This window comes from Ixodes scapularis, unplaced genomic scaffold (assembly GCF_016920785.2).
Source record: "Ixodes scapularis isolate PalLabHiFi unplaced genomic scaffold, ASM1692078v2 PGA_scaffold7__128_contigs__length_106722199, whole genome shotgun sequence".
In the NCBI taxonomy this organism is placed as follows: Eukaryota; Metazoa; Arthropoda; class Arachnida; order Ixodida; family Ixodidae; genus Ixodes; species Ixodes scapularis.
Window position 1 is genome coordinate 34,648,517 of NW_024609882.1, and position 27,876 is coordinate 34,676,392.

Here is a 27,876-nt window from a genome sequence, read left to right on the forward strand (position 1 = left end):
CTGCGGAAAATTTCCCATACCGCTAAAAAGCCTTTGTCTTCTTTTTTTTGTTTCCGTCGGCATATAAAAATGTATTGTTTTGTTTTTTTAGCCATGCTCGATCTCGCTTTATCATGGCATAGACATGCAGCAAATGATAAATGCGCGCGAGCTCTTTCAGTTTGATCGCATCTTTAAGACGTTTACAACGCCCTGTAATACCGAATTAGAGCGCAGCTCTTGAGGAGGAAAAGGGGAGGCTACGGAGGGGAGGGTATGCCTCTCCTCCTGATCCGCAACCTCTCCTTCTCCCCTCCTCCTGCTCCCCTCCTCCCTTGCTCCTCCCCTTCTTCCCTGCTCGTCCTCCTCCTCTCTTGAGGTACTTAGATTTTGCATTATACCGTGCTAAGCAATCTGAGGAAGATATATATATATATTGTGGTATTCTCGCTCACCGCTTGTCCGGAGAAAGGAAATATAGTTGTCACATCTGGGAGCTCCACTCTAAGTTCTGCCAGTGCCAGGAAACAAGACAGCAAGGGCAAGGCGGGAGAAAGAGACGGCATTAGCACTTTGACGAAGCACATGATACTCTCGATATCATCCTACTTGCTGTCGGCTCTGTCGAAGACTGCTCGGCGTTTTTGATTTCCTCACCATTACTCTTGAGTGTGCTCCCCCGAGATGGCACAGCAGAACAGCGAGTGCACGTTCCTCGGAGCCAATGGGATATTTTCCTGCATGACTGGTATGAAGTTCTTCTTTGTCTTGCACGAAATATTTGATGAGTGCTGTAGGCGAGAGATACAGAGCTACCACGAGCAAGCCGTTGTCGACCCTGGCGGCACAGAATTCACCAACTTCGTCTGATGTACCGCAGAGATCGATGGGTACAGCACAGACCCGTATACCCATGTAGATGGCCACTTGAATAACAAGTACTCCACGTTTTCATACGCGCCTCCCTGTGATTGATGAATGGTAATATCACTTGTCTGCACAACGGGTAGCTGGCATCTCCCCTCCCCCTCCTCCCTCCTCCTCCTCCCTCCACAACGCGCGGGTCACGAGTGAGACCCAATGCAACGCTCGGGTTACCAGTGAGACCCGCGCGTTGCATCACGGGATGTTTCCCCTAATGCACCGCGCGTTTACGCCGACGACGACGCCGACGCCGCTCAATTGGCGGAAACGGGCGCCAAAGAGCTGCGCTCTAAAATAAATTTCATGCACTAAGCTAAAAGTACCCGAAGCACGAGCTCCTAGCTAAGGAACGCGCATCGGTAGCACGAGTCCTCGCCCAGCAGGAAGGAGCAACTGCTTATGGGATATGAGCCAATGTCGCCCAGGAGACGAGGCCCGCGTGGCATGACGTCATCGTTAGTCGATCCCCGACCCCAAGCGGCAGAAACGCCTGAAGCTAGACGAGAGACGCCGCAAAGCGGACGACGCGTCCGTCCTGGCGACGCCGAGGCGACGCTGGCGCAGGGGCGTCAGTGGGAGGTATAGGCTCCTTGCACATGACGTCATTTCCGATACCCTCCAGAGAAGAGGGGGAGGAGGAGCTCCCCTCTTATCAGTACCCTCCTTTGTGCCTTCCGGATTTGCACAGGCGTCGCTATTCTCCTCCCAGAAGATTATAGAAGATTAACCCGTCACTCAAAATTCTTACAAAAGCAGCTTCCCTCTCCTCCTTTTACTTGGTGTGCAAATGTGTGCGATGTGACGTCAATGCAAGGAGCCTATATATCTGAACGACAGCTATACACCAACTCATCTCTGTGACGTCACTGCGCGGTGGTTGCGCGTCGGTCGCACTTCCGGTCTGGGGCTGTGGGCAGAGGTCCCCATGCCAGACGTGTATTCCTGCGTTGTTTTGAAGGGAACAAGACAAAAACCTGCCTTCTCGTCGAAACGCCGGGACTGGGGCCGTGCCAAAAGAGTCGAGAAAGATTTGAAGGCCAGTTTTCACGTGCTGGGTTCGTCCGAGAATCTGGATATGTGCCGTAAAAAGGGAAAAGCAGACGCCGACGGACAACGATTGCTTGGGCGGGAAGCACTTTGAGTTGAATTCACGGATACTTGTGGTCATCAGATTTATTTGATTTATTCCAACATGGACGCCAGAAAGCCATCAAGTTGTGCGGACCACCTGCGGACTACGTTCAGTGCGTCTGCAAGTTCAAACGACCGCCTGATCGTTCGAACTGTCGTCTGCTCTTTCAAACGTTTCTGCTTGTCGTCTGCTCTCTTAGACGACGCCGGCCCGTAGATTAAATGTTGTCCTGGTACTTGCTATACGAAGTAAGTGCAGGTCTCAGAAGACTTAAGTTTGAAGGTTGGTAAGCAGGCTCGATGTAAACAGTAAATACAAGGAGATGTTGATTATTGTTACGAGTGTCGGTCACTGACTTGCTATGCCTAATTGACTTGGTCCGATTCTGCTTGCGATTTTCAGTATCGACGTCGACTATCTCAGCTACGGTTCACGCTTTTGCAGCCCGAGCGGCGTCGCGACTGAAAATTGCGAACGAAATCTCATCATGCGAATCAGGTTTTAGCGTACTTACTGCGGCGTCCACGCGGAATGAATCGCCACATGTCACATTATTCACGCGAAGTTTCGCGGTGTAGCGAGCCTCGGTAATTTCGATGACGCCGCTCAAGTAGTCGGACATCGCCAGGAAGACGTAGAATCAACAATTCGAACGCGAAAAAGAGCAGGGGGACTCACACCGACGCCGACAGCATCGCATTCCAAAGGTTTGTTTATGGGCGACGGCGAACTTTTTGCCCACACCCCCATCGCGCATGCGCGGCGCCGGTGGCGTCCGCTAGGGGCGCTCCGGTTTGTTTGTAAACATGAGTTGGTGTATAAACCCTCGTTCATATTCTGAACCTTCCCGTGCGGCGGCAATGTATCAGGCGACGAGCGACGTCAGGTGCACTTTGCGCCTATCGACGTATATAGCGAGCCATCTTGATGCCCTCCCCCAAAACATTTCCGTTAATTTCTCCTTGGAATGTTGTTATGCAGCCGCACCATACGCCTATGGCTACTCCCCAGCTGTTCGAGGAAGCGGGAAATTCTCCGAGCGCATATCCCGACAAGCGCGAGCCACGCGATACCGACATAGGCTGTCGTTAGGAGCGGAGGAAGGTCACACTTCATGTATTCGTATAATGATGTTTCTCTTTGTGGACTTGAGAGGAGCGACAGATTCCCGTTGTAGATCGCAACTGCATACTCGCTCCATAGAGCCTTTTCAAAAGTCACTTGGACCTGAGCCGAGTTGGCGCCGAACACTGACGCAGCCGTCGTGTCCAATATACGCTCAGCGTATATGTGATCAATCAATGACGGACTGGCGTTGCCGCAGCCCTTTACTCTCACAAATATGGGGTGTAGTACTTAAACCCCTTGCCCCCATCCAGAACCACCTCAAAACTATACATTTCGACTTTCAGTCCATTCAAGGGAGTCCCCAGGAATTAAAGTGGGAAAAGGGGGGGGGGGGGGGGGGGGGGGGAGGGGGGGCGCCTGAATTTCCAGGGGTCGGGAGGCACAGGGGGGGGGGGATTTCTTTTCTCTATTTACTTTCTTTTTTTTTTCAACTTTTTTGTTTTTGTTTTTTTAGCCCGTGGACAGGGATAAATTTGTGGTGCATGACAGGGGTTCTGGAACTCTACATTCAACGTGCCAGTTTAAACATTTAATGAAGCCTGCGTAATTTTCTTAAGAAAGTTCAAAGTGAAACAAAAAGCGACGTCATAAAATATCAGTCACGGTATTAATACTGTGATTCCGTAAATGATTTCGATTCAACGGGCAAACCTCTCCTTTGTTCTCTTTCGCGTTAATGGGAGGAGGAGCCAAGCAGCTAAGCAGCGCGGAGGAGAGGCGACAAAACGGGTCGTGCTCTGATGTTACTGTGACGTTAGCTCCATATAGGAACCACTTTTGAGCCGGCATGCTCGAGAAAACAACGGTTTTGCGCTAAATAAACATAACGTTTTGTTACTTTTTTTTTTGTTTTCACCAGAAGGGTTTTTTTACGGGGTGACCTCATACAAAATGGGCGGAGAAAGGACGTGGGGGAGGGTTTGAACCCCCCCCCCCCCGCCCCCCGGGTGTGTGCGCAGGGAAATCACTGAGTCCACTGTCGTTTAACTAGCCATACCAACCTTTACGAGCGGCTACATAGCTGTGTGATATAAGTTACTGAAAAGCTAATGTAGATATCAAAAACTACAAAAAAAAAAAAAAAAAAACGCTGAGATTTTGCAGCCGAGCCAACAAAACCTTGAGTGTTTTCCTGCAGTCCTTAATGCGTGCATTAGCTATTATAATACGTTGTACCACTCGACTATCAAGCCACTCGTGAAAGTTGGTACCGTCGATTCGACATCAGTGGACTGAACGTCGCATTGCAGTTTAAGTGCTACACACCCTATTTCTGAAAGTGTTGGAAAAGCTCTATTGTTTCGCAAACAACGGAAAGCGATCGCCGGAACGACAGAAACAGCGTTAAGGGGCGATGTAATTTAGAGCGATCTCACAATGCACCGCTGCCGCAATGCATGGGGGGAACTGTAGTCTTTCTGCACGGGCAACAACATTACTGGAGCTCTGCGCGTGTGGAGCACGAGACGTCACCACGGGCTCTCGCATGCACGGCCGTCTGCCTCCCGTGAACTAAAGTTATGGCGGCGTCGCGAATGCGCCGAACGCTTGGTGAGATTGGTACCACTGCTCAGAATTATACCTTGATATCCATAACCTATGAAACACGCGTTAATTTTTTTTTAGAGCGCAGCTCTTAGGGGCCCGTTTCCGGCTTGAGCGGCGTCGCCGTCGGCGTCGGCGTCGCCGTCGGCGTCGGCGTCGCCGTCGCCGTCGGCGTCGGCGTAACCGCGCGGTGCATCATGGGAAATGTCCCATAATGCACCGCGCGAGCCCCCCACCAAGGTCACGTGACCTCGTGGGGGGTCACGTGACCCCCCGAAGTCACGTGACTCCCCTGAGGTCACGTGGCCCCCTCCTCGAGGTCACGTGACCCCCGCCGATGTCGCGTGACCCCCCGATGACGTCATCGTCACTGATGACGTCACCGGCATCCACATCGTCATCGTCATCATCACTGATGACGTCACCGGCATCCACATCGTCATCGTCATCATCACTGATGACGTCACCGGCATCCACATCGTCATCGTCATCACTGATGACGTCACCGGCATCCGCATCGTCATCGTCATCATCACTGATGACGTCACCGGCATCCACATCGTCATCGTCATCATCACTGATGACGTCACCGGCATCCACATCGTCATCGTCATCATCACTGATGACGTCACCGGCATCCGCATCGTCATCGTCATCATCACTGATGACGTCACCGGCATCCACATCGTCATCGTCATCATCACTGATGACGTCACCGGCATCCACATCGTCATCGTCATCATCACTGATGACGTCACCGGCATCCACATCGTCATCGTCATCATCACTGATGACGTCACCGACATCCGCATTGTCATCGTCATCATCACTGATGACGTCATCAGTGACGTCACTGATGTCGTCACCGGCATCCGCATCGTCATCGTCATCATCACTGATGACGTCATCAGCGACGTCACTGATGACGTCACCGACATTCGCATCGTCATCGTCATCATCACTGGTGAAGTCATCAGTGACGTCACTAATGACGTCATCGGTACCCGCATCGTCATCGTCACTGATGACGTCATCAGTGACGTCAGTGATGACATCATCGGCATTGGGGGTCACGTGACCCCCAAGGTAACGTGACCCCCCCCCCTGGTTAGTTTAACCCCCCCCCCAGTGCCCTTCCCTCCTCCTCCTCAAGAGCTGCGCTCTAATTCGGCGTTACAGGGAGTTGTAAGCGGCTTTCATTTTTTTCTTTCTTTCTTTTACGCAGTGGCAGGAACAGAAAAACAAATCGGAAGAAACGAGCCACATTCACCCCTCAGGTCGCAGCAAGAACAAGCGGTCACGTGATCTGGCGCCGATAATGACACCAATATTCTTCATATGCACAGGCTCGAAGCACAAGGCACGCGTGTTGAGATCCAGACATTGTCAGAGTACGGCTAAAGTAACTGGATCGTGAGAAAGTGGCGCCAAGCTAGAGTGGCTCCCCGTTAAAGGGACCATGAAGGCAGTTTCGAAGTTTTATTCGAGGATTGAAATGGATGTCAGGCACGTCTCAGATACTGCTGACCAAGTTCTAGCCCGAACAGAAGTTTGGGTGCTGCACCAATCGAGCAAACAGGCGCGGTAATAATAGCGCCGGGAACGATGCCTGAGACCCCACCGAGGCGGCGGCAGAAAAGTGAACTAAAATGGGCCGTCGAAGCGTGACGACAACGGGCTCCTCGTCTGGCGATTGGTTGAAACGATACACGCGCTCTTGGTTTCGATTTCGGTGGTGAGATGTGATGAATATTTTAGAGCGCAGCTCTTAGGGGCCCGTTTCCGGCTTGAGCGGCGTCGGCGTCGCCGTCGACGTCGCCGTCGCCGTCGGCGTCGGCGTCGGCGTCGGCGTAATCGCGCGGTGCATCATGGGAAATGTCCCATAATGCACCGCGCGAGCCCCCCACCGGGGTCACGTGACCTCGTGGGGGGGGCACGTGACCCCCCCGAGGTCACGTGACCCCGGTGCATCATGGGAAATGTCCTATAATGCACCGCACGAACCCCCCACCGGGGTCACGTGACCCCCCCCCCCCCCCCGAGGTCACGTGACCCCCCGAAGTCACGTGACTCCCCTGAGGTCACGTGACCCCCGCCGATGTCGCGTGACCCCCAATGACGTCATCGTCCCTGATGACGTCACCGGCATCCACATCGTCATCGTCATCATCACTGATGACGTCATCATCACTGATGACGTCACCGGCATCCACATCGTCATCGTCATCATCACTGATGACGTCACCGGCATCCACATCGTCATCGTCATCATCACTGATGACGTCATCAGTGCCGTCACTGATGTCGTCACCGGCATCCACATCGTCATCGTCACTGATGACGTCACCGGCATCCGCATCGTCATCGTCATCATCACTGATGACGTCACCGGCATCCGCATCGTCATTGTCATCATCACTGATGACGTTACCGACATCCGCATCGTCATCGTCATCATCACTGAGGACGTCATCAGCGACGTCACTGATGACGTCACCGACATTCGCATCGTCATCGTCATCATCCCTGGTGAAGTCATCAGTGACGTCACTAATGACGTCATCGGTACCCGCATCGTCATCGTCACTGATGACGTCATCAGTGACGTCAGTGATGACATCATCGGCATTGAGGGTCACGTGACCCCCCAAGGTCACGTGACCCCCCCCTGGTTAGTTTAACCCCCCTCAGTGCCCTTCCCTCCTCCTCCTCAAGAGCTGCGCTCTAATTCGGCGTTACAGGGAGTTGTAAGCAGCTTTCACTTTTTTTGTGTGGCAGAAATAGCTCTTTTCTCAATGGAACAAGGATAGCAAGATAATCATGCATATACCAGGACACCGGGGTGTCCGTTTCCAAGTTGTCCGAGTGCATTTGATTGCTTAGCAGACTGCTTTCATCGGGCGAAGGGGCTCGGCATCTCCGCCATCCACGTGCAAGAACGGTGGTTCTAGAGTTCATATCACCAGATGCGCATTTCTCCTTAGTGGCAACTGCGATCTTCAACTTGCGGATTTCCAAGACCATGGATATTTTTTCGGCAGCGTCTACGCACCGGTGATCTTCCTTTGTTGTGATCATACATGTTGCTACTAGCTTGGACGGACCGAAGACAAGACGGACCGCTTTCTCTTCCTTGTGAGTGACAAGGAGGGGTCCTTCTGACATTTAGGGATAGGTATTTTTGCTACACAATGAGCGTTTTGTCACTTTCCGATGAGTTTGAACCGTGTCAAACTCGGTGCCATGAATCTCCGACGAGTTCAAAATGTAATCTACAGCGACCGGCCCAAACGGCCCTGTACAACGCGATTTGTAATGCTTTTAGAGCGCAGCTCTTAGGGGCCCGTTTCCAGCCTGAGCGGCGTCGGCGTCGCCGTTGGCGTAACCGCGCCTCTCCCTCTCCTCCTCCTCCTCCTCCTCCCCCTCCTTCTCCTCCTCCTCCCCTCATTGTGTAGTATGGTCCGGGCGGGTCACGTGACCTCGGGGGAAGGGGGTCACATGACCCGTTTCCAGCCTGTGCGGCGTCGGCGTCGGCGTCGCCCCTCCCCCTCCTCCCCCTCCGCTCCTCCTCCTCCCCCGCCCGGTAAAGGTGGTAAAGGAGAGGGAGGGGGAGCAGGAGGGGAGGAGGACTAGCAGGCATGATCACGAGGGAGGAGGAGGAATATACCCTCCACTCCTCCTCCTCAAGAGCTGCGCTCCAATTCGGCGTTACAGGAAGTTGTAAACGGCTTTCACTTTTTTTATTTGAACGTTGGATAATCTTTTGAAGTTGTAGTTGGGAATTAATAGGTTTCATACCGTGTATAAAAGCATAATCTGAAGCGATCCCTCCGTTCGTCACTGGATGAACGCATCCCGCACTGCTACCTCGGGCGCGTAACAAGCATCGAGCAACCATGGACAAAAAAAGAAAAAGGTACGAGCGCCGGGGACGGCGGACTTTCGGTTTTGGTTTCGTGCGTCGTCTCGTGTTCACGTTGCGAACTGGTGTCTCACCAATCATGCCGCGCTTATGTGCAGTAGTAGGTTGCGCGAAAGGTCGGCTAAAGACGTGCGGTCGATCGGGCGACGTTAGTTTGCATAAACTGCCGACCGATGCAGCAATGCGCAGCATTTGGTTGCGCGCCGTCGTCTTGCGTAGAGCTGTGGACAGCGGTGTCAGGATTTGTTCGTTGCATTTCCGACCAGAAGACTTTGAGCAGCACTTCCACGTCAGCCGGAGTCTGGGTAAAAGTGGGGCGGGGAGTCGCTCTGGAGGCGGTGACCGAGGAGCAGACTTGTACGTAACGCGTTACAAGTAATTGATTACTTGTAATCAATTACAGTTAAGTGTAATTTTGTAACGCTTCAATTACATTTGTCAAGCTGTAACGCTCGGAGTAATTCAATTACTTTTTTTCTGTAATCAATTACAAAATCAATTACACAATTACCAATTACATTTTTCATCCCACAATTTTTTTTTTCACAAAAATCAGCATAGTCACTCAGCCATGGAGCAAAAATGATTGACATTTTTTTAACATCTAAAAAAAATAAAACTAGGATTAGTCGGCAAATCCTTTTTTCTTTTGCGCCACGCTCTTCTACAAGCGCGCCACCAGCCTTGGCTGGGGAGTTCCGGATCTCGTTGCAGATTGCTGATAAAGTCGACGGGAAGCGGGAACTCGCTATTGACTTTTTAGTGGGCTTTGTTCCTTAGGTCGACGCGTCAGCTACACGACAAGGTCCGGGTCTGAAAACAAAAACGGGAACAATAACCAAACAAAATTGTGTACGCAATATTTTACTGTGTATTTGTGTATTTCTGTCATCGCAATAAAAAGTAACGTGAAAGTAACTTGAAAAGTAATCAATTACTTTGCAGTAATTGTTCAATTACTTCTGGGAGGCAGTAATCAGTAACGGTAATCGGTTACTTTTTTGACTGTAGTAATTGTAATTGTAATCAGTTACTTTTTTTCAGTAACGTGTACAAGTCTGCCGAGGAGTTGGTGGTAGGTCTGGGGCGCCCTCGTAAAGCGCCAATCCAGAGTTCTGCGTCCTAAGCAGCATCTCCCCTTCAGTCGGCGTGAGGTCGCTGAACGGGAGCTCAAACTCGTTTGCGAGCGCGGCGTTTTCGTCCATTTCTTCCAGGTTTTCTTCACAGACCGCCGTGCACTAGAGGGAACCACGGGAACCACACTGAGTGAGCACTAAATCCTACCGATGCCGACAGTGCTCCCTGACGTCACTTCTCTTTCCAGATGCGAAAAAGGGAAGAAAACTGAATGTTTGTTTCGGTTTCGCAAATTTATTTGCAGGTACAGAAATAAGAGCCACAACGTTCTAGAAAAAATTGTGTGGCATACCAGGACCCCAATGCTTCCGAAAACACCTTCTTATTTAAAAAAAAAATTAAATTGCCTTCATGGTCCCTTTAAGGTCGCCGTTATGACTCATGAAATTAGCAATTTCTCTTTGACCTATCCATTCTTGGTGAGCCGATCTGAATTCGCTGGTGTCGGGTAGCTTTAAAGAGACGTCCTTGTATACCGACGTGTTGCTGTCCACAACGGCGAAACAAGCGTGCATCTTTGTACCACCACGACATCCGGTGTCGGTGCTTGGAGTCATTGAACAATATTTTTTCTGTATTGAGACACGCGAGAAGAACAACATATCTGTGAGAGATTCGTGGAGATGGGCGCGATTGATAAGTTGATTGCAAACACAGTGCCAAAGACGCTTATATCGAATAGGAACGCCTTCAGTACGACGATGCTCCATGGTAATCTTGGTGCGACTGGATTAGAACGCCCCTCTCGAAGCTTCGAAGATCTGAAGGGACCGAAATGGCGATCGCCATAGCAACGGAGACTGCGAGGTTTTGGTCGTCCGTATGTTAGTATTTGTTTGTGTTCGGCTAGCAGCGTTCGCTCCGGTAAAGTAGAGAGAAAGGTGTGAGGAGTTTCCCCTGAACTTTTACGTACGCAAGACAGCACGCGGTATACGCCCTTTTTTACTAGCTGCGCACAGTGCTGTTGACACTATGGGCAGGGGAGAGAGAGGGAGAAAAGTCGCTCTTGTACGAACTTTGAGTGACGGTCTAATCTCAGAGGGGACAAAAGCGACTTTGGGGTACCTCAACTGCGTAGCAAATACTTTACTGGGGGGAATAAAGGCCACTCCGCTCATTTGGGTCTCCAAACGTCGGCCCGCGGGCCAAATCCGGCCCGCGGAGGTCTTCCGACCGGCCCGTGGCTAGCTGCAGTCCTCCCAATGGAGCCCGGCCCACGTCCCGCTTCCAGCACGCTTGCTGCTACTGGCGAAAACATAAGCGCGTGTAAAACGGCGAAGCGGCGCGCACCAACCGCGTAAACGAAATTACAAAAAAAAAAAAAAAAAAAAAAACGAGAGAAAATTGTTTATTGTAAGGCGTGTCCTCTCGTCAATTGGACATTTAGCAAAATCCACACTCGTAGTACCCTGTTCCATATTTGGGTAACTAAGTACGTTAAAATTAATTTACGTCCCTAAGCATACTGTGCTTGGTGTACTGTGTCGCAGCTATTAAACATTGTCAGCATAACTTCTATCGTTCTCACTAGTCTTCTGCCCTGTTTGAACGTGCCAAAGTTCCTCCGCGCTCTGGTTTAGGCTGGTATGTTTTCTGGGTGGTAATTACTGTGTGAAGTCATAAGCAGCTAAATGATTGAATTTAATGACGAAGTGAATGCATTCCGCCTTATAATCTTTTTGTTTTATGTTTAGTCTAACTTTAAATATTGTATATTTAAATGCTTAGATATCTAGGATTATTTATTTAGATTTTCCTCATTTACAACTGCCCATATATATTTCCGACCCTCGAGACAGGCAACAGACAGAGCCTCGATCCGGCCCCTCAGCCAAAAAGTTTGGAGACCCCTGTGCTAGATAGAGCGATGGCAGCGCGGAAGCCTCCCCTCGTGGCCTGGCTGCTGTATAGCCGCTCCGGCCGCCGACTTCTCTCCGCTCTTTCTGACCACTTCCTGCCTCAATACCTCTCCAAATACACTCTCGCGTCCCTGTGCAGTGGTCTCAAACGTGCGGCCCGCAAATATCCCTCGACTGCGAGCTCCCGTTCTCATGTTTCCAGTGCCTTATGCGCCATAAATTATGCAGGGCGGATCGTTCATTTCCGCTGGAAACGTACCTCTGCACCGTTTCCAGCTAACATGTTCACATATTTGACACTACTTTGTATTCTTTTAGATTCTGAATTCTTTCGTCGTAAATACCATTATTAACACACAAATATTTATTTTATATAATGCCGCAATAAAAATTATTAGGAAAACAAGAAAACTGTGCTATGAAGGGATTTTTTTGTTTGTTTTGTGTGTGACATGTTTAGTTTGATTAATTCCCGAGTAAATTGAGTGTCAGGCAGGGATGGGGCGGTATTTCAAATACAAGTATTTCAAATACGTATTTCGAATACTTTGTGTGTTTTGCATTTGTATTTAATTACAAATTGGGTAATGCATTTGACGTGTGTATTTAAATACAAAAACGTGGGTATTTCAAATACAATTATAATTAAATACAATTTTGTGGGCGAAAATACATCCCTAAAATTTATTGTCACTGTCCAGAGCAGGAAGAAAACTACGTTCTGCACCGAATGCAGTGTCTCTCAATCAAGCACAAGCGTTTAGTGACTTTGTGATTACGGTGCTAGTCAAGGGCAAGAATAGTGACGACATCGACGTTCACAGGCAGACTGGCTCAATAAGTGCCTGTGACAACTTGTGATGCTTTCCAGCCTGATTTCCATTCATGTTTTTGCCTGGAACATTCTAAATGTCCGGGTCGTCCAGATTTTCGTAACTGGTGCGAGTCGCAACAATAAAAAAAATTCTCTAGCTAGTGCTGCGCGTCTTGGTCGTCTCAGTTCTTTGTTGGTCTATACCAAAATGTAATCGACAAAAAAAAGCTGCTTGAAGCTCTGTACTTTTTTCACCTATTACGTCCAAGCTGATTACATTTTTTTTTTTTTGTGATTATATTTCTATTACGTTACTAGAGCCTCGCTCACTAACTCCCGAGTATGCGATGCAAAATTAAAATGAGATACCCAGAAACCCGTTGCAGGTGCCCTGAAGTCGCTGACGCAAATTTTGAGGAATGTATTTGGAAAAGTATTTGTAGGAGACCAAATACATTTGGTTGTATTTGTATCTTGTACTTAAATATTTTTTTGGAAATGTAATTAGATTTGTAATTAAATACATTTTGACGAAGTATTTTGTATTTGTATTTCGATACATATTTGCATGTATTTTGCCCATCCCTGGTGTCAGGGCAAGGACAGGTGTGCTTACTCTTTCGTTCTATACAAATATGCGAGCACGTTTTCCGGATGGTGGCAGGGAGGAAGTGGCCGAGTGGGCTAACGCGTCTCAGCTCGGAGCGTGGAGCGAAAGCTTGCGCTGGGAACCTCCTGGGCTCGATCCCCGCAGCCCCCGCCCGTTTCGATCTGGATGAGTTTCGTACCGGCACGCGTTCGTGTGATCACTACTGCGTGATGCACGTTAAAAATTCCAGGTTAGCGGTTGTACCGCACTGGCTAAATTTCTCATCTACAGCTAAGAGACCGATTCCCCGTTGAGGCGCATCTCCATCAAGGCTGTATAAACATAAAGAGCAAGCCAATTTTTTTTTGGATGGTGGCTTTTTAAACCTTAGATAGATAGATAGATAGATGGGGTTTATTTGCGTGCCTGCAAACAGCCAAGTGGCCTGAGCAGCAGAGCACTGTCATGTACACAGATAGATAAAAGTATGAGATGAAAACACAATCAGGCAAAAATGTCTGTTTCACCAAAAAAGGCATCGTGAGTCTGTTGCAGACGTGTCATTGGGCAAGTGGCCCGCACATCAGGGTAAAACGTGTCTCTGCATTTTGATGTCCTCCCTGACGGTACCCGGAACCTCAGCGCATCAGCAGCTGGGCACAATCAAGAGACCCATGCACAATTTGACGCAGGAAATGCATGTCTCTTGCAATTCGTCTATCGTGCAGAGGCACTAGACCGAGGTCAATGAGCAGGGAATGGTAATTGTGGAAACGACGGCGGCCGATATATCGGTCGTATGAGATTCTTATAAACTTAAGCTGAACGTTTTATTGTTATTACATCAAGCGAACCTTGTTATTACATCAAGCGCGGGGCCAAAGTATAGTCAGATGAGCATGTCAAGGGTACCTATGTCATTGCCAAACGGCGGTTTTACGAGAAGTACAGAGCATGGAGGTCCCTTCTGACGTCCCTGGGGTGTCACCGAGGGACTCGGCTGCTTTGCACCGCCAAACACCATGATTGTTCTTGATGTTATTGTCTCTTTTCCCAATATATATATATATATACCGGGTGTTTTTTGTGTTTTTTTTTTATTCTTACAGATCTGTTTAAAAAAAAAAAAACGTGAGCTACACTTATGCGGTTTGTGCGAGGGAGTTATATGCCCAGGGAGACATTATGTGGGTGGCTAATCTTCGCAATAAGTTGGCTAAGTAATTAAATTTTGTTGATTAACTTTTTAAATAGTGAAAATAGACATATGGTTTCAATTATAAACTTGCTAAGCATCGTCCAAGGCCCCTAAATCAGGCTGGTGCTAGATAAGAGACGGAAAAATTGCGCGGGTGCCTTACCGAAACCGCTATAGCTTTGTACCTTCTCCACGAGTGGTAACTTTAGTGCACTACTTCGCTTCTCACGCGCTGAAAGTCTTTTGAAAATGAGTGATTTAGGGGTTTTGGACGACGCTCAGCAAGTTTCTAATTGGAACCATATGTCTATTTCCAATAATTAAAAAGTTAATTAGTGAATTTTAATTAGTTAGCCGATTAATCGCGAAGATTAGCCACCCACATAATGCCTCCCTGGGCGTATAACTCACTCGCACAAACCGCATAGGCGTTACTTTCATGACTTTTTTTAAAGCAAATCTGAAAAAAAACAAAAAAAACTGTATATGCATATATGCTTCTTTTCCCCTCGCACTGTGTTGGCCCTCGACGTTTCAGTGATAGAATATCTGCACCACCCCCCCCCCCCCCCTCCGCTCCCCCCAATCTCCAACACAAAATGAGTTTAAGACCCCTGGCGCATGCAAGCATCATTTGCACTTTTCCCTAAATTTACCCTACATTTTTTTCATCTCCCGTGAAACTGTCTAAGTCATCAATTTTGTGCGTAATTTATTTCGCACTTCCCTAAACCCACTCTTTAAATATGCGGCACGAAGCACGGCGTGGTTGACTGTTCGGCGGCCTGATATGTTTCGTTACTGTGCGACGAGTCGATGCCCTCACATCGAAGGCAGAAACACCGAACACGCTTTGCAACCCAACGTTTCTGAGCCGCACGGTTGAGGCCCTCCCGCCGTAAACATCCGACGGAGGTCGCCATCCTGCCCACGCGCTCTTCAGAGTCGATGACTGGACGAAGCGGAGGGTTTGGTCGGTGAAAAGTTATAAGCGGACGGGCCGCTTAGCATGGCCTCGTGCGGCTCAAAATAGCCGCGTCTTCCCCTGTGTTGCTTCCCCTCAGTTAGTCTGAAAAGGGGGGAGGCTGTGTGTGTGTGTGTGTGTGTGTGTGGGGGGGGGGGGGGGGGGATGATGGATACGGTAAACGCGAAGTTGGCGGAGCGAGATGGATGATTGACGCGGATTCAAGGGCTGCGCATGCCCGTTGCGTCACGGGCTGGCTGGAGTGTCGGTCATCGTTTTGCGGGGAGGTGAATAAAGAATAATAAAATAAAATACAAAGCCTGGACGCGCGATTCTTTGTTTAGTTTATCTCTTTTTGTCTCGTTTAATATTATTTTCGTGCCTATGCATGGGATCTAGTATAGTGCGATGTTCAATGTCCAGAAATGGTATTGCGCATACAAATGACGCGGGGCAGCGAATTCGTTACGTATTCTTTGTCTATTTTAAAATGATAAAACCAAAAACTGTGTATTCAAGCATATTCGCGGATACATTTTGAGACAAAAAACAACAACAATAAAAGCAAAAAAAAAACAGCAATTATATATATATTTTTTTTTTTTTTTGAAGCAGCCGAGTTTTGCTGCGACACTCCATAGACTTCCTATAGGGAATGAGCATCGGGCTCCCTGCTTTTCTAAACTAAGCGTTTTGCCAGAGACATATTTAGCTTTCCTTAAAGGGGTTATGTCACGAACATTAAACGGATAGATTATTCTTGAAATAGAATGATCATAGGCTACTTAGTATATACACCAGGTTACGCGATTTTTCGAGCTCATGGTAATTGACCCTTTTCCGAGTTCGGCCACGATCATGGCGCGCCCTCGCGGGAATCCCTCGAAACAGTATTGAAGGCTCCGGTACACTGATCTCTATTGTATACTCTGTTTCATACTTAGTGTGCAACGCTGTCAAAGCTATTGGCACGAGCATGGGGCTAGATTCGTTGATCATTTGCACGCGTTCTCGAGCAAACAAAACCATAGATGAAGCCACGCGCACGCTCCAGTAGCTTTGACAGCGTTGCACACTAAGTATGAAACATAGTATAGTAGGCTGGATCGCGGACCGCGGCATCGGTAGCTGGGGCCAAGTGTCGCCACCGGCGGCCATCGATTGACGCCAGCCAATGCATGGGACTCTATGGGAAGAACGAGAAAAAGTGCCGTTTCCCTCGTTTTTAAGCTGTTGTCGGCACTGAAACTTTTTGGATGCTTTTCGATAAGCCCGTCGCATAGCTTGCGTACAAACATTATAACTGACAGCCTTCGCAGTTCTTATGAATAAATATTTTATTGGTGGAGAGTGACTCCGCTGTAGTGCAGCTCATGAGGCGAGAGTTACCTAGAGTCACCGCGGAATCGGTGGAGGTCTCGTTGAGATGGGTTTAGCAGACGACAAGCTCGAAGGCTTTGCTACGCGGAATTCGCTCGCTCCCGGAAAGCCGCTGTCGAGATGGAAATTCTTCGTCATTCATCAACTTCTGGGCTTCCCCGAAGATGGTCTCATTGACCGGCAAGTTCCTTCGTTTACTCCACTACGAGAGCAAGCTTGCTAGCTCAGCCGTAGGTGCTCCGGTACGTTTGATTTTTTTATTCGGCGACCGAACGTTTGACAAATACTGATTCGATCTCCAAACATCCAACATAAGGATCGCAGCACACCATAAAATACTCGCCTCTGAGCACAGCGTACATACTTCAATATTCTTACTTTTGTGTGTTTCTCCCATAGACTTGCGTGTATAGACCATTTGTTATATTAACCAAGCATCGAGGAGAATGCGGGATTTGTGTTCCACGCGCCGCATGCGCACACCTTCCCCGTATAAAAAATTCGAAGTAAATAACCAAGATAAAGCGTTGTCGAACGCGCGAGCAAAATGCCATTTGTTCTAGGTGTTTGCTTTAGAAAAGTTACTACTGCTGAGGCCAGCACGTGCGGCGCGTGGAACACTAATCCCTGCATTCTTTTTGATGCTTCGGTAATATAGCAATAGGTCTATTCATTGCGGCAGTGAACGGGTCGCACGTATATACCCCGCAAGAAACTCGATGGAGTGCGGGAAAATAAGCAACACCGAATAGTTAAACGTTGGTTAGGTATCTTAAGTGTTGTCGGACAGCTGTGACAGCAAAGGTCTTCGCGAGTTATTTATCGTTGGTTTTACTGCTAATGTCCTTCCTCCACGCGCGCGCGGGCGCGCGCGAGCACGCTAGAGCGGGAGATGTCACATGCACGCGCTCGCGAAGAACAAAGTAGGCCACCTTTCCCGGTGTTTAAAAAAAAATATCCGGAATAATGAACCAACCAGCTACTATATATTTCTCAAATGCGAGGCTACGGCATTCCACTAAGCGCAAAACAATATCTTACTAGTTTCCTTTTCACATTTACAGTGAACCGTTAAGGGTTCTACGAGCCGTCGAAACCAATCTAATGGGGTGTGTGTGTGTGTGTCACGTGATCTTCGAGGGGAACGCTGCGACGCGAGGATCCGCGCGTAGTCACGTGATCAGTTCACAGCCCTGGATTGGCTGGGATGGCTCGTAAGGTCCACTCAATCATCGCAAGATAAAAGTTTTTTGTTTTTTTTTAATTATAAAGTTGTTGTAGATCGTCCCAATGACTCCGATAACGATATTCTTTCTCCACCTTTGCGCATGCATCATATCGTTGTCGGTTATCGTTATCGAGGGCATCGGAGGTATCTGAAGGATCTACTCAAACTATGGTTGTATAGTGGCGTGGTTCATATCAGGAATGGCTTCCCGTCCGCAGCCTCTCAAGGGCTGCATAAATGTCCAAGGGGATCGCTGCCGTCGTCTTTGCTTTCAGTGTGTGTCGAGTAACTTCAGACATCGGACCTTGAGAGCCAGATGATCTGGGGAGTGTATTTTACGCGGCCCCGACACATTTTTTTCTCCCTTAAGGTCGAGTTGTCGCTATAGCTGTCAGTGCAGTCGATATAGCACGCCAGTGTCTGACGCAGTCGGTGCGACAGCACCGAACTGGAATTTATGACTGACGTGTTTGCACCTAAAAACGATTTTATAAATTTTCTTTCTAAACACAGAAGACGTCATAGCGGAGGATATACAAAGGGCTTGACCGACATAAAAGAGTGACACAAAAAAAGTGATAGGAAAGTGTCGTCATCATCGTGACGTCATCAGTGTCACGTGATAACGTGGTTTCGTGACGTGCCGTGTCGCATGAAAAGCATCACGTGATGCAGCATGACTTTGGAAGCCTCGCTATGAACATGATCGCATGAACGACACAATCGACGAGATGTTTTTCGTGGCGCCACCTCGCGGGCGCTCTCCCGTGGAGGAGCGGGTAGGATGCGAGCTGACAATGCGTTCTGTAATAGCGTGGAGTGGCTATGTTAGTTGGCATCTATGCAGATGAAAAACTGTGTATTCATGAAAGAAATGTATATGATGTTTTTGTGATTGATCTTCCTAATGAATAACATTGCCTCAAAGTTGCTTTCTATATAAAAAAAATCTTTAACTATAATGCGCGATTTCGCCGCATGCAAGATGGCCGTCCGGAGCAGGGATGAACTCAGCAGTTGTCATAGAGATCAGTGCCGCGCATCCACACTTTACAGGCCTGGATCGCACCGGGTAACGAGACACGGGCCAGGGAGACGCTGCACTCCCTGTGGTAGCTTGCGCTCTCAACAGGAGTGCACCGCCGAATGTGAACTTTTCTTCCCCATGTTTCCCTTACCACAAATGGCGCCATGCGCCACCTTTATGAAATTAAGGTTAATCATCATAATCATCATGTGAGTGGACATGATCGGGCTAAGGGCGAATTGCCCTTAGCCCGAACATGAAAAAAAAAATGGTGTTAAAGCAAACTCCGTTTCATGTTTTTTTTAAAAACAAAAAAAAAAAAAAACAATGCAGTCCTCTTCAGTATTATCTAGGAAGACCGCACCTCAAATACTATGGCCTAGTTCTACTTTGCAACTCGCCAAGCTGCCGAAATCGGCGGACTCGTGCGGGCGAATTGAGGCGCAACCAACAGCCCAGTCAAGGCTAAGGCGTGGGCGTAGCCAACATTGAGCTAAATGTCATCACCATTGCACCCCCTTTGCTTGGTTTTATTTCTCCCGGAAACCGTAACAGGTGACGCCATCAACGTTTCCTCTTGGCGCGCCTGCGAAGCGCGCTTTTATGGGAACTGTCCCGCCGCCCCCCGCATCACAACCGCCGTCGTCGTCTCACCGTTTGTGATTATTGTCTCTCGGAATATAAATTAAAGAAAGAACATAAAAGACAAAAACATAAAAAAAAACAAATCCGTCCTTGTTTTTTTTTTTTTTTTTATGCTTCCTCCTCCATTTATTTATATTACCCGTACCAGCACATGCATTCCAAGTGTCTCTCGGGGTTTCGTCCACACTACGGACACAACGTGCGCAGACTTATGCCGTAATTGTTCAGACGTCGTCGAATGTCGTAGACACCAAAACGTGATGAAAGGGGTACTCCAGCGATTTTTTGAGCTACCTCAACTAACTATATTTTCTGACTCCCCGGCCTTTACCCTATCCGGTATGCTATTTAGTATCGCGAAATTCATAATAGTTATCGTGAAATCGGCAAATGAAAATGATGCAAAAACCAACATTCAAATATACCCGCACTTTTCAGTGCCGTGACGTCAGTGGTGGGCAAGCTTGCCAGTCGAGCAAGCAGCCTAAAAAATAGAATATGTCAATAATTTGTTCTGTGCTGGAGCGCAGGTACTGGAACGAGCTTCCACAGCGTTCATTTGACACCATGAAACTGCCTCCAATCAGTTGGGAACAAATTCTACAGTCCAAAGACTGAACCCTTGCCTTCCACTGACGTCACCTTTTTGTTGTTGCCAGTAGAGACTTTCAGTTTGAAAAACACGATGAGGACCAAAATTGTAAATTTAAGAACTTTGGGGAAAAAAATATTTTGACCTAATATTTGGGAAACCATTTTAGCGATGTTGTGTGGCAAGTTTAGCAAAATTTCAAGCGAATCGGGGACCATGAAGAAATCGCCGGAGCACCCCGGTGCTCGTTGCGTAGAGGATCACGTGGCATCTTGTTACACGTGATAGCCTTGTTCTGGATGGATGGATGAGTGGCTATCGGCTGTACCCTTCATATCGGGTGGTAGCTAGCGCCACCTAGCCTAGTTTAGCTCCTCCTTTTAAACTAAATTTATTTTCTTGTTTGAAGTTTATTTTTGTTTCTCACGGGTCAAGCCCGCTAGGGAGGTAGAGACAAAAGGCTTTTCTGCCTGACTGGGCCTCTGCCCCCACAGTTGATAACAGCACAACTTGCATTAGTTGCCATATAAAGAAAGTAAACAACATATATATATCTACGTAGCAGCAAAGGCATAATGAGGCCTAAACCCTCAGTATTGCCAAAATATATATCTATATATTTATTCTTAAAAACAACGATGCGTACGGCGGAGGTGCCTCTGGAAGCCTAGTGCACACACCTTCCGCCTTGGGTCGTACACCTAACCTCACAATTTTGTGAAATATCACCACTCATAAAATTGAAAGAATAAAACACAGAGGACAAGCACAGGTCTTTGAATGAAAGAAAGTGGTTGTCCTGTGCTTGTCCTCTGTGTTTTATTCTTTCAATTTTATGTATTCATGTTCAACCCGCTCGCCTTCACCAATCACCACTCCCCAACAGATCTTTTCCTCCAATCTTCTAACGTTCTCTTTGTTATTGTAATTATTCTTCCTCTATCCTCTCGCTCCCTTCAACGAAATCCCGCGCTCCTGCCAAGTCTGTCCTCATCCCCCCCGGAAGGGTGGAACGAAGTCCTGTGCAATTTATAACCAAATGGTATATCGCTTCTTCCTCACTGTGGCATATAGCAAGCACACCATGCGTCAGTATCCGAAAATTTGGCCCTATGTGTCTAAGTTCTCAAAACCCCCGTCCTAGCCTCAATCAACAGAGAACTCTCCAGTGAGTTATCAAGTGAGAGCTGCTCTTTACTTATTTCCCGTTTACGCGATCTGTATATCGCTGATTTAGTCTGCGTCCTATCCTCTCACATTTTCCTTTCGGTCTCCTTTATCTCCCTTTCCACCGTGGTGTTCTGCTCAGCGCCTTCACCAGTCTGTCGGTACTTAAGTTTAGTTTTCGTGTTCGATGTGTCCATTTTGTGTTCAAACTCTTCTTGTATAAGTACACCTTCCCTGCCCACCAGGAGTTTTCCATTTCGTCTAGCCTCCGTTCGTATTTCGGTTTACTGATAGCTTCCCTAGCCTCAAATGATGTCCAGCCCATATCCCCCGCGGTACCCCCTCATTAGAGGTGCTCCCATGCGCTCCCAATGCAAGTTTGTCCACGCTTTTCTGTCGGATCTCTAAACTTGACCGCACCTCAGATCTCAGGCACAGTACCGCATTACCGAACGTTGGACCTGGTACCATAACTCCCTTCCATACACCCCTCACTACTTCATACCTGTTGCGAAAAATTGGGTTGTGTGTATGTTTATGCAGCCTAGAACTTGGTCTGCCTCAACGGGCGACGAGTCTCCCAGCTGTAGGTGAGAAATTTAGCCAGTGCAGTACAACCGCTAGCCTGGGGTCTTTAACGTGCATCACGCAGTAGTGCTACACGACCGCACGCCGGTATATGATGCTCACCCAGATCGAAACGAGCAGGGGTGGGGATTGAACCAAGAATACTGGGTTCTGCAGCGCGGAGCTTTCGCTCCACGTGCTCCGAGCTGGTGTGCGCTCGCCCACTCGGCCACCGCGATTCCCCCTTCATACCTGTTGTAATTCCACAGCGCTCTGTGTTTCACAATTACCGAGTTTCTTTTCCTCTTTTAAAGTGTGTTTCCCTCTTGCTCTCCCGAGTATTTCCTTCCCTCGTTCATTCAAACCCCCAAAAATGTATGCGTCTACAAAGTCTATTACTAAGTTTTGTATTTTCAGGGGATCCCTTTTGTCCCTTTTAAAAACCATTACCCCCGGACTTCTCGCGACTGAAGTTTAGGCCAGGTCTGTCACCCTCCCTCCTGCATATTCCCATAAGCTCTTGCATTATGTCATGGCTATCTGCTAAGAGTATCTACCATATGGTCCGCATACATAAGTCCGTGTTTAACATGTTTTACTTTTCTCCCTCCCTCCATATAAGTCATATCAAAGCCCAAATTGCACTGTCTTAATCTCTTTTCCATTGCACTCAAGTATATCATAAAGAGCAGGGGTGACAGTGGGCAGCTCTGCCTAAGCCCTCTTTTTATTGCTGCTGGTTCGGTAGTTTCTGCTTCCTATGTTATGACGACCTTATTCGTGTATACCTATCGTAAAAACCTTACCAGATCTGCATCTAAGTCATAGCCCCTCAGCAGTGCCTATTGCTTTTCCAAACTCACACTGTCATATGCCCCCTTAATGTCTAAAAATGCTACCCATAATGGTCTACCATTTGTATTCGCAATTTTTATACTCTGAGTGACGACAAAAAGGTTATCTTCAAGTCTTCTGTCCCTTCGGAAACTGTTTTGGAGTTCTTCTAAAATCTCCATTTTCTTCCCAGTCTTCTGTTCTTGTTTTTATTATCCGCATAACTAGCCTGTATAGGACTGAGGTTACTGCTATTGGGCGGTAACCTCAGTTTTAAACAGTCAAGCTATGCGGATAGAGTACCGCCGATGGAGTTCCGGCAACCGTGGTCCGAGGCCAATATTGCCGGACAGAGCCAAAGTTTCGGTTTCGATTTCTGCTCATGTTTAAATTTAGGTTAAAAAATATACATCCCATTTTTCGCGAAGCAATTGACGCAGTGTCTTTTACAAGGGGGTTTTAATGCGAAATCACTCACCCTCCCAAAATCTCCGGTATTGATTCTCTTTGATAAAATAAAATCAACAAACATTGGGCATTTTTATGCAAGCGTTATAATAAAATTACAAACTGTGTGAATTATGTTTTTAATTCAAATTACATTGATGTAAACAAAATCGAGCTCAGACGTTCTTTCCTTTTACAGAAACTCAAACCGAAACTAAAGGTTCGTCCCAAGCGCGGCAGCCCGATTGCTATTTGCACATCAAGATGGCTCCGCTCACGCTTCAGGAAAAGTTTTGTGGCGTTCGCTCTTCGACAGTTCTCGATGGCTCTCCTCACAGATGTCTCCTCGCATCATAAGCCACAGATTTACTTCGCAGCATGAGCGCCACAACCACAAACGACGGATTCACCGTCGTCAAGAAAGGCAAGCGGCGCAAACCGAAACGCGCTCCGTTTCAAACATCAGCGGTGGGGACGCCGGGAGCGGAAGACGAACCCGACGAAGCCAACATCCTACGGCGGATCGCCGAAGCCGAAGCGGACCTGGAAGGGTCTGCGTACGTGCAAAACCTACAAGATGTTCTCTTCAAGTCTGCGGCGTTCTGCCGTGACAAGGACTCCCCGGTCATGCACGTGGTTTGCTACGGCCTCGGCAGCTTCTCGCGTTGCGTCAACGCGCGTTATCAGCTGGCTTTGTTGATTTGTATTCGCCGCTATCTATCGGCGAGTAGTGCGGTTGTGTACGACCCGGTTTTCACGGCGTTGGAGCGTCGCGTTCTCGCTTTCCTGGAATTTGACGTGCTGGAACAAAACGAAGAAGGAAAACGCTGCGTGAAAGAACGTACTCTGTTTTTCATGCCGCACTGCGGAACGCCATTGTACAACAGCCTTCTGTGGGCGAACTGGACTAAAACTTCGCTGAACAATATTCTTATCTTGGGGAACAGTTTCGACAGGATCTGGACTAATAAGTTGGACCGTGTTCTCGACGAGAAGTGTTCTTTTCTGTTGAGCGTGAAACCGGCGGTTCGAGAGTTCGCGATCGTCAACAATTTCCGATACGCGGACGTCTTTAATGACATGTCGTTGCACGCTTTCGACGGTGCGCTGTTGCATGATGATGTCTGGCTGTCGAAGCAGGAGCCCTTCTACGGAAAAGACGACGAGATTGTGCTTGCTCTTCGGAACTGTCAGGTTTAGACTGCAAATAAAGAAATTTATGCACAAGGGAGATTCGCATCTTGGAACAATAACTGTGATTCGAAAAGACGTCTATTTTTATTTGTTTTAATTTCCTGTGGTACGCCGTTTGTTGATATAAGTGCTAATGCAAACCCTTGAAAACTAAAAAAAAAAAAAAAAAAAAACAACCGCGCGGTGTTTGACATCGGGTGTATTTCCTGCTTTTTCCAGATGGAAAAACGAACTAATTCCGCAGCAAGTACAGGTGTGACTATAAGCAGCCAGCCCATTAGGCGGTAAAAAAATTCCACGGATTAATCGAAGGAGAACGGTAAAAAACAAAAAATTCCGTGAAGACGGAATTTCTATTATTTTAATTGTTTCTTCGTGAAGACCGAGAAACAATTCATTTCGCAGAAAGCGCAGTTGTGACAATACGCAGCCCGTCAATAAGACGGCAAAAGTGATTAGACGATGCGATCGAAAGAGTATGATAAAAAAATAATAGAAATTCCGAAAAAAATCCACGCGCGACTGAAGTCAACAGAGCTACCGACGAGGTAGCTTCAAGGTCGCCGGCGCGCCGCCGCTGCCTCCGCCCCTCCGCCGCGCAGGCTGTTTCCCACGTGATCAAACGCACGTGACATAAGACGTCACCGATGCGTCAGCGCTCCCAGCGGCCGCAAGGGTAGAGAACGCGCAAAGCGCCAGCGAAGGCTGTGGTCGCTGTGGGGTACGGCGGGAGCTAACTGGATGTGCATTCGGGTGTTTGCGGGATCTACGGCCATCATGCGATAGCTCAGTCTACTTCTAGCCTAGCTTTTTGTTTTTTATTGTTTTGTGAACCTCCTAAATTTTTACCTGTTGGCCCCACGCTGCTGCGAAGAACGTGCGATCAAGCAAGCCTAGCGGCGTCAAGTCAAGCTCGCCCTACCCCCGCCACAACACCACCCGTCGTAGGATGTCACATTCCCGGACCCATTCTAAATTATCCCGTGCTGTTGTGAACTCTAAAATCTCGTACGGCATCGCAGCCGTCACAATGGATACCGGCAGGCGACGCGTCACGACTGTGCTCAGGATTTTAGTGTGTCTACTCGTCGTGCTGGTGAGTGATGTGCGCTGTATTTTTCTCTTTTCCGCTTTGCGCTGCCGACTTCGGCATTTAGGCTTAGGCTACTGTCGGCACTGTTTCACCGTTTGTGTCCGCGAACCTGTTGACGTCGCCGACTGTGTGTTTGGTCCGCACTGCTTTGAGGCCGCTTTGGAGTCTTGACTGCGTAGGACGTGGTGACATCAGACTTGCTACGATTTCCGACGTTAGCGGAACTAGAGCGACCGCTTGTTAAATGTCCCGTTTCTTGGATGATGCGTTCACCGATCCAAGACGATTCACCATCTCGGTTATGATCTGACTGCGACAATAATTAAATGGAGCGTTCTGATTTCACCCCCGAATTCGCTCGCAGATGGATGCTAATTTCGAACTGCTGTTCGATTGCTTTGAACACCCTATTGGCGTTGGCTGTTCGCGCTTTGATTATTCCCCCCAATGTTATGTCGTATGGAATACAACCGATGTGTGTGTGTGTGTGTGTCGTACAAACCGTGAGGTTAATTCGTGATGAAATTAACTAATGATTACGAGTGGACTAAACAGGTTTCTGACCTTTTGCACTGGTAATGGCCTTTTTAGATTTTCCCTATCGTTCAAGTGTGTCGCGATTAATTGTGCGGGTCGGTAGAGATTTCCACTTCCGTGGCTGCCTGGCTTCTAATCGTGGCCTAGCTGAGGAACACTATCTCAAATCTTTGCCAACGTACGCGACTGGCGTTTTTTTTATTTATTTTTTATTATTTATTGATTAAAAACGTCGACCTTGCGGGTATTTGATAATCACGAGCACAATTCGCTTGTCAAAAGTACCGTTTTTTTTTTGTTTTTTTTTTGTAGGAAAGCTCTTGGGGCGTTTTTGCTGACCACTCACAAGTTTTGTGGGTGGAATTTCGATAACGTAATTGAACCTGTCGACAATGCTGGACATCCACTCCAGCTGAGTGGGGCTCAAAACTTCCTTCTGTGCCTTGTTTTTTTCTGTTTTTCCTCCCCAGTATTTCATTTTTTTTTTCCCCTTTTATCACAGGCGGTCATGGTTCAGGTCGGCTCCAAGCATTCCTATCGAACAATGTTATCCACCAGCCTTTCTGAACATAGCTGCCGTTGTCCATTGTCTTTGTACTGATTCTGTCTTGCACACACCTGACTGCAGTCAAATTGACATAGGACACAGAGTGACACATTAGGTATCGCTTTTTTTTTTTTTTTGTGATGAGTAATTTTATGAGCACTTTTACAGAACCACCACTACAGTAAGGTTAATAAAAACAGTTTTCGAGGGGAAGGAAAACTGGGAAGGAGGAAGCAGACGGAATGCTGGAGAGAGAAGGTTTCCTCCTTCCAGCATTCCGTTTGTTTCCTCCTCCCCAGGCCTCGTTTCCCTCGAAAACTTTTCTTAACCTGTAACTGACTATTCGCCTCGAGATCGAACCGTGTCGCCACCGTGCGGCCGAAATTGGAAACGCGCGAAAGCGGGGATACCGCCGTGCGTCGTCTGCTACGGGCGCAGGCTCAGAAGCTTGGATCTCGACGACGCAAGCCCGTTTCAGGCTGAGCTTGACATTCTTATTAAATGTTTTATGTTTTTGTTGCCGTTTCTTCTTACTAAGGGTTGTGTTGTATTGTTTCCCATGCGTAGAAATTCAGCAAAGCGATTATTATTAAGTCGGAAGCTTCCATAATCTTAGTGTGTTGGTTTGTATACAATCGCTGGTCCCGCGTATTTTTGTTATCTCGCAAAATCCGTGGCTTTCATAAAGCATTGAGTGTTGAGTGGGTCTGTAGTTTGATTAGAAAATTAACCCGACTGATCGCTATCATTTAATAGACTAATCAATCAATAAATCCGTATGTTGATTTTTCGCCGGTCATCTTGCGTGAAAGACGCTAAAACTGCACATTTTTTACTGGTTCTACTATGCCATAAATGGCATATTGCATTCCCATTCTAAACTTCACGTTGTGAGTCCTTTATAAGTAGGAACACGCACGGGAAGCCTTTTAAAATGAAGTATTTTTTAAGTTTGCATTTAAACAGTATAATCACCCTCGGTGAAATGACAAGCACGCTGAAGTGGTTTACCGTGCAAGCCTGTGTCACAAAAGAAATAAAGACGTCAAAAATATCAAAGCAGGCATTTTTTACTCCTTGTTGACTTTCTCCAGCACAAGACTCCAATTAACCGGCAAAAAAAAATGCAATTAAAGCATTCCTTGAATACTCTGAAAGTTAATCGATGAACTGCCCAGTCCCGATATACGTTAGGTGAGGGCGGAGGGTGATCGGAAAGTCTCGTGAAGGTCGCTAGCCCTCATCAGTAAAAGAGTATCACTGCGGCCGATGCTGTCTGTGTCGTGGTGCGCGTCGTTTGTTGGGGTTGCAGAGTCTACTGTGTTTGAATACAAGATTATTTAGCCAGAAATTTGTAGTATTAGCCTCTTGACATCCGCGGATATATTAGAACAGTTTGTTTCACTTGCTTCAGTTGTCCTACCAAC

General features: G+C 47.8%; 2 protein-coding genes across 4 annotated transcripts in view; both read left to right on the forward strand.

Annotated features, from left to right (window-relative positions):
- The first annotated feature begins 23,331 nt into the window (after nt 1–23,331).
- On the forward strand, nt 23,332–24,307 carry LOC120836508 (SRR1-like protein). The gene has a single exon (XM_040205454.3). The coding sequence runs from the start codon at nt 23,457–23,459 to the stop codon at nt 24,276–24,278; it is 822 nt and encodes a 273-aa protein (XP_040061388.1). The 5' UTR covers nt 23,332–23,456; the 3' UTR covers nt 24,279–24,307.
- Nucleotides 24,308–24,902: 595 nt separating this feature from the next.
- LOC8050645 (NPC intracellular cholesterol transporter 1) overlaps nt 24,903–27,876 on the forward strand; it is a 108,135-nt gene continuing 105,161 nt past the window's right edge. Inside the window, exon 1 of one of the 3 annotated variants that reach the window (XM_029968677.4) lies at nt 24,903–25,368. In XM_029968677.4, the coding sequence (XP_029824537.2) occupies nt 25,222–25,368 (147 nt within the window). In that variant the 5' untranslated portion in view covers nt 24,903–25,221. The remainder of the gene's footprint in view (nt 25,369–27,876) is intronic. The other 2 variants (XM_029968672.4, XM_029968666.4) reach the window with 2 other exon arrangements.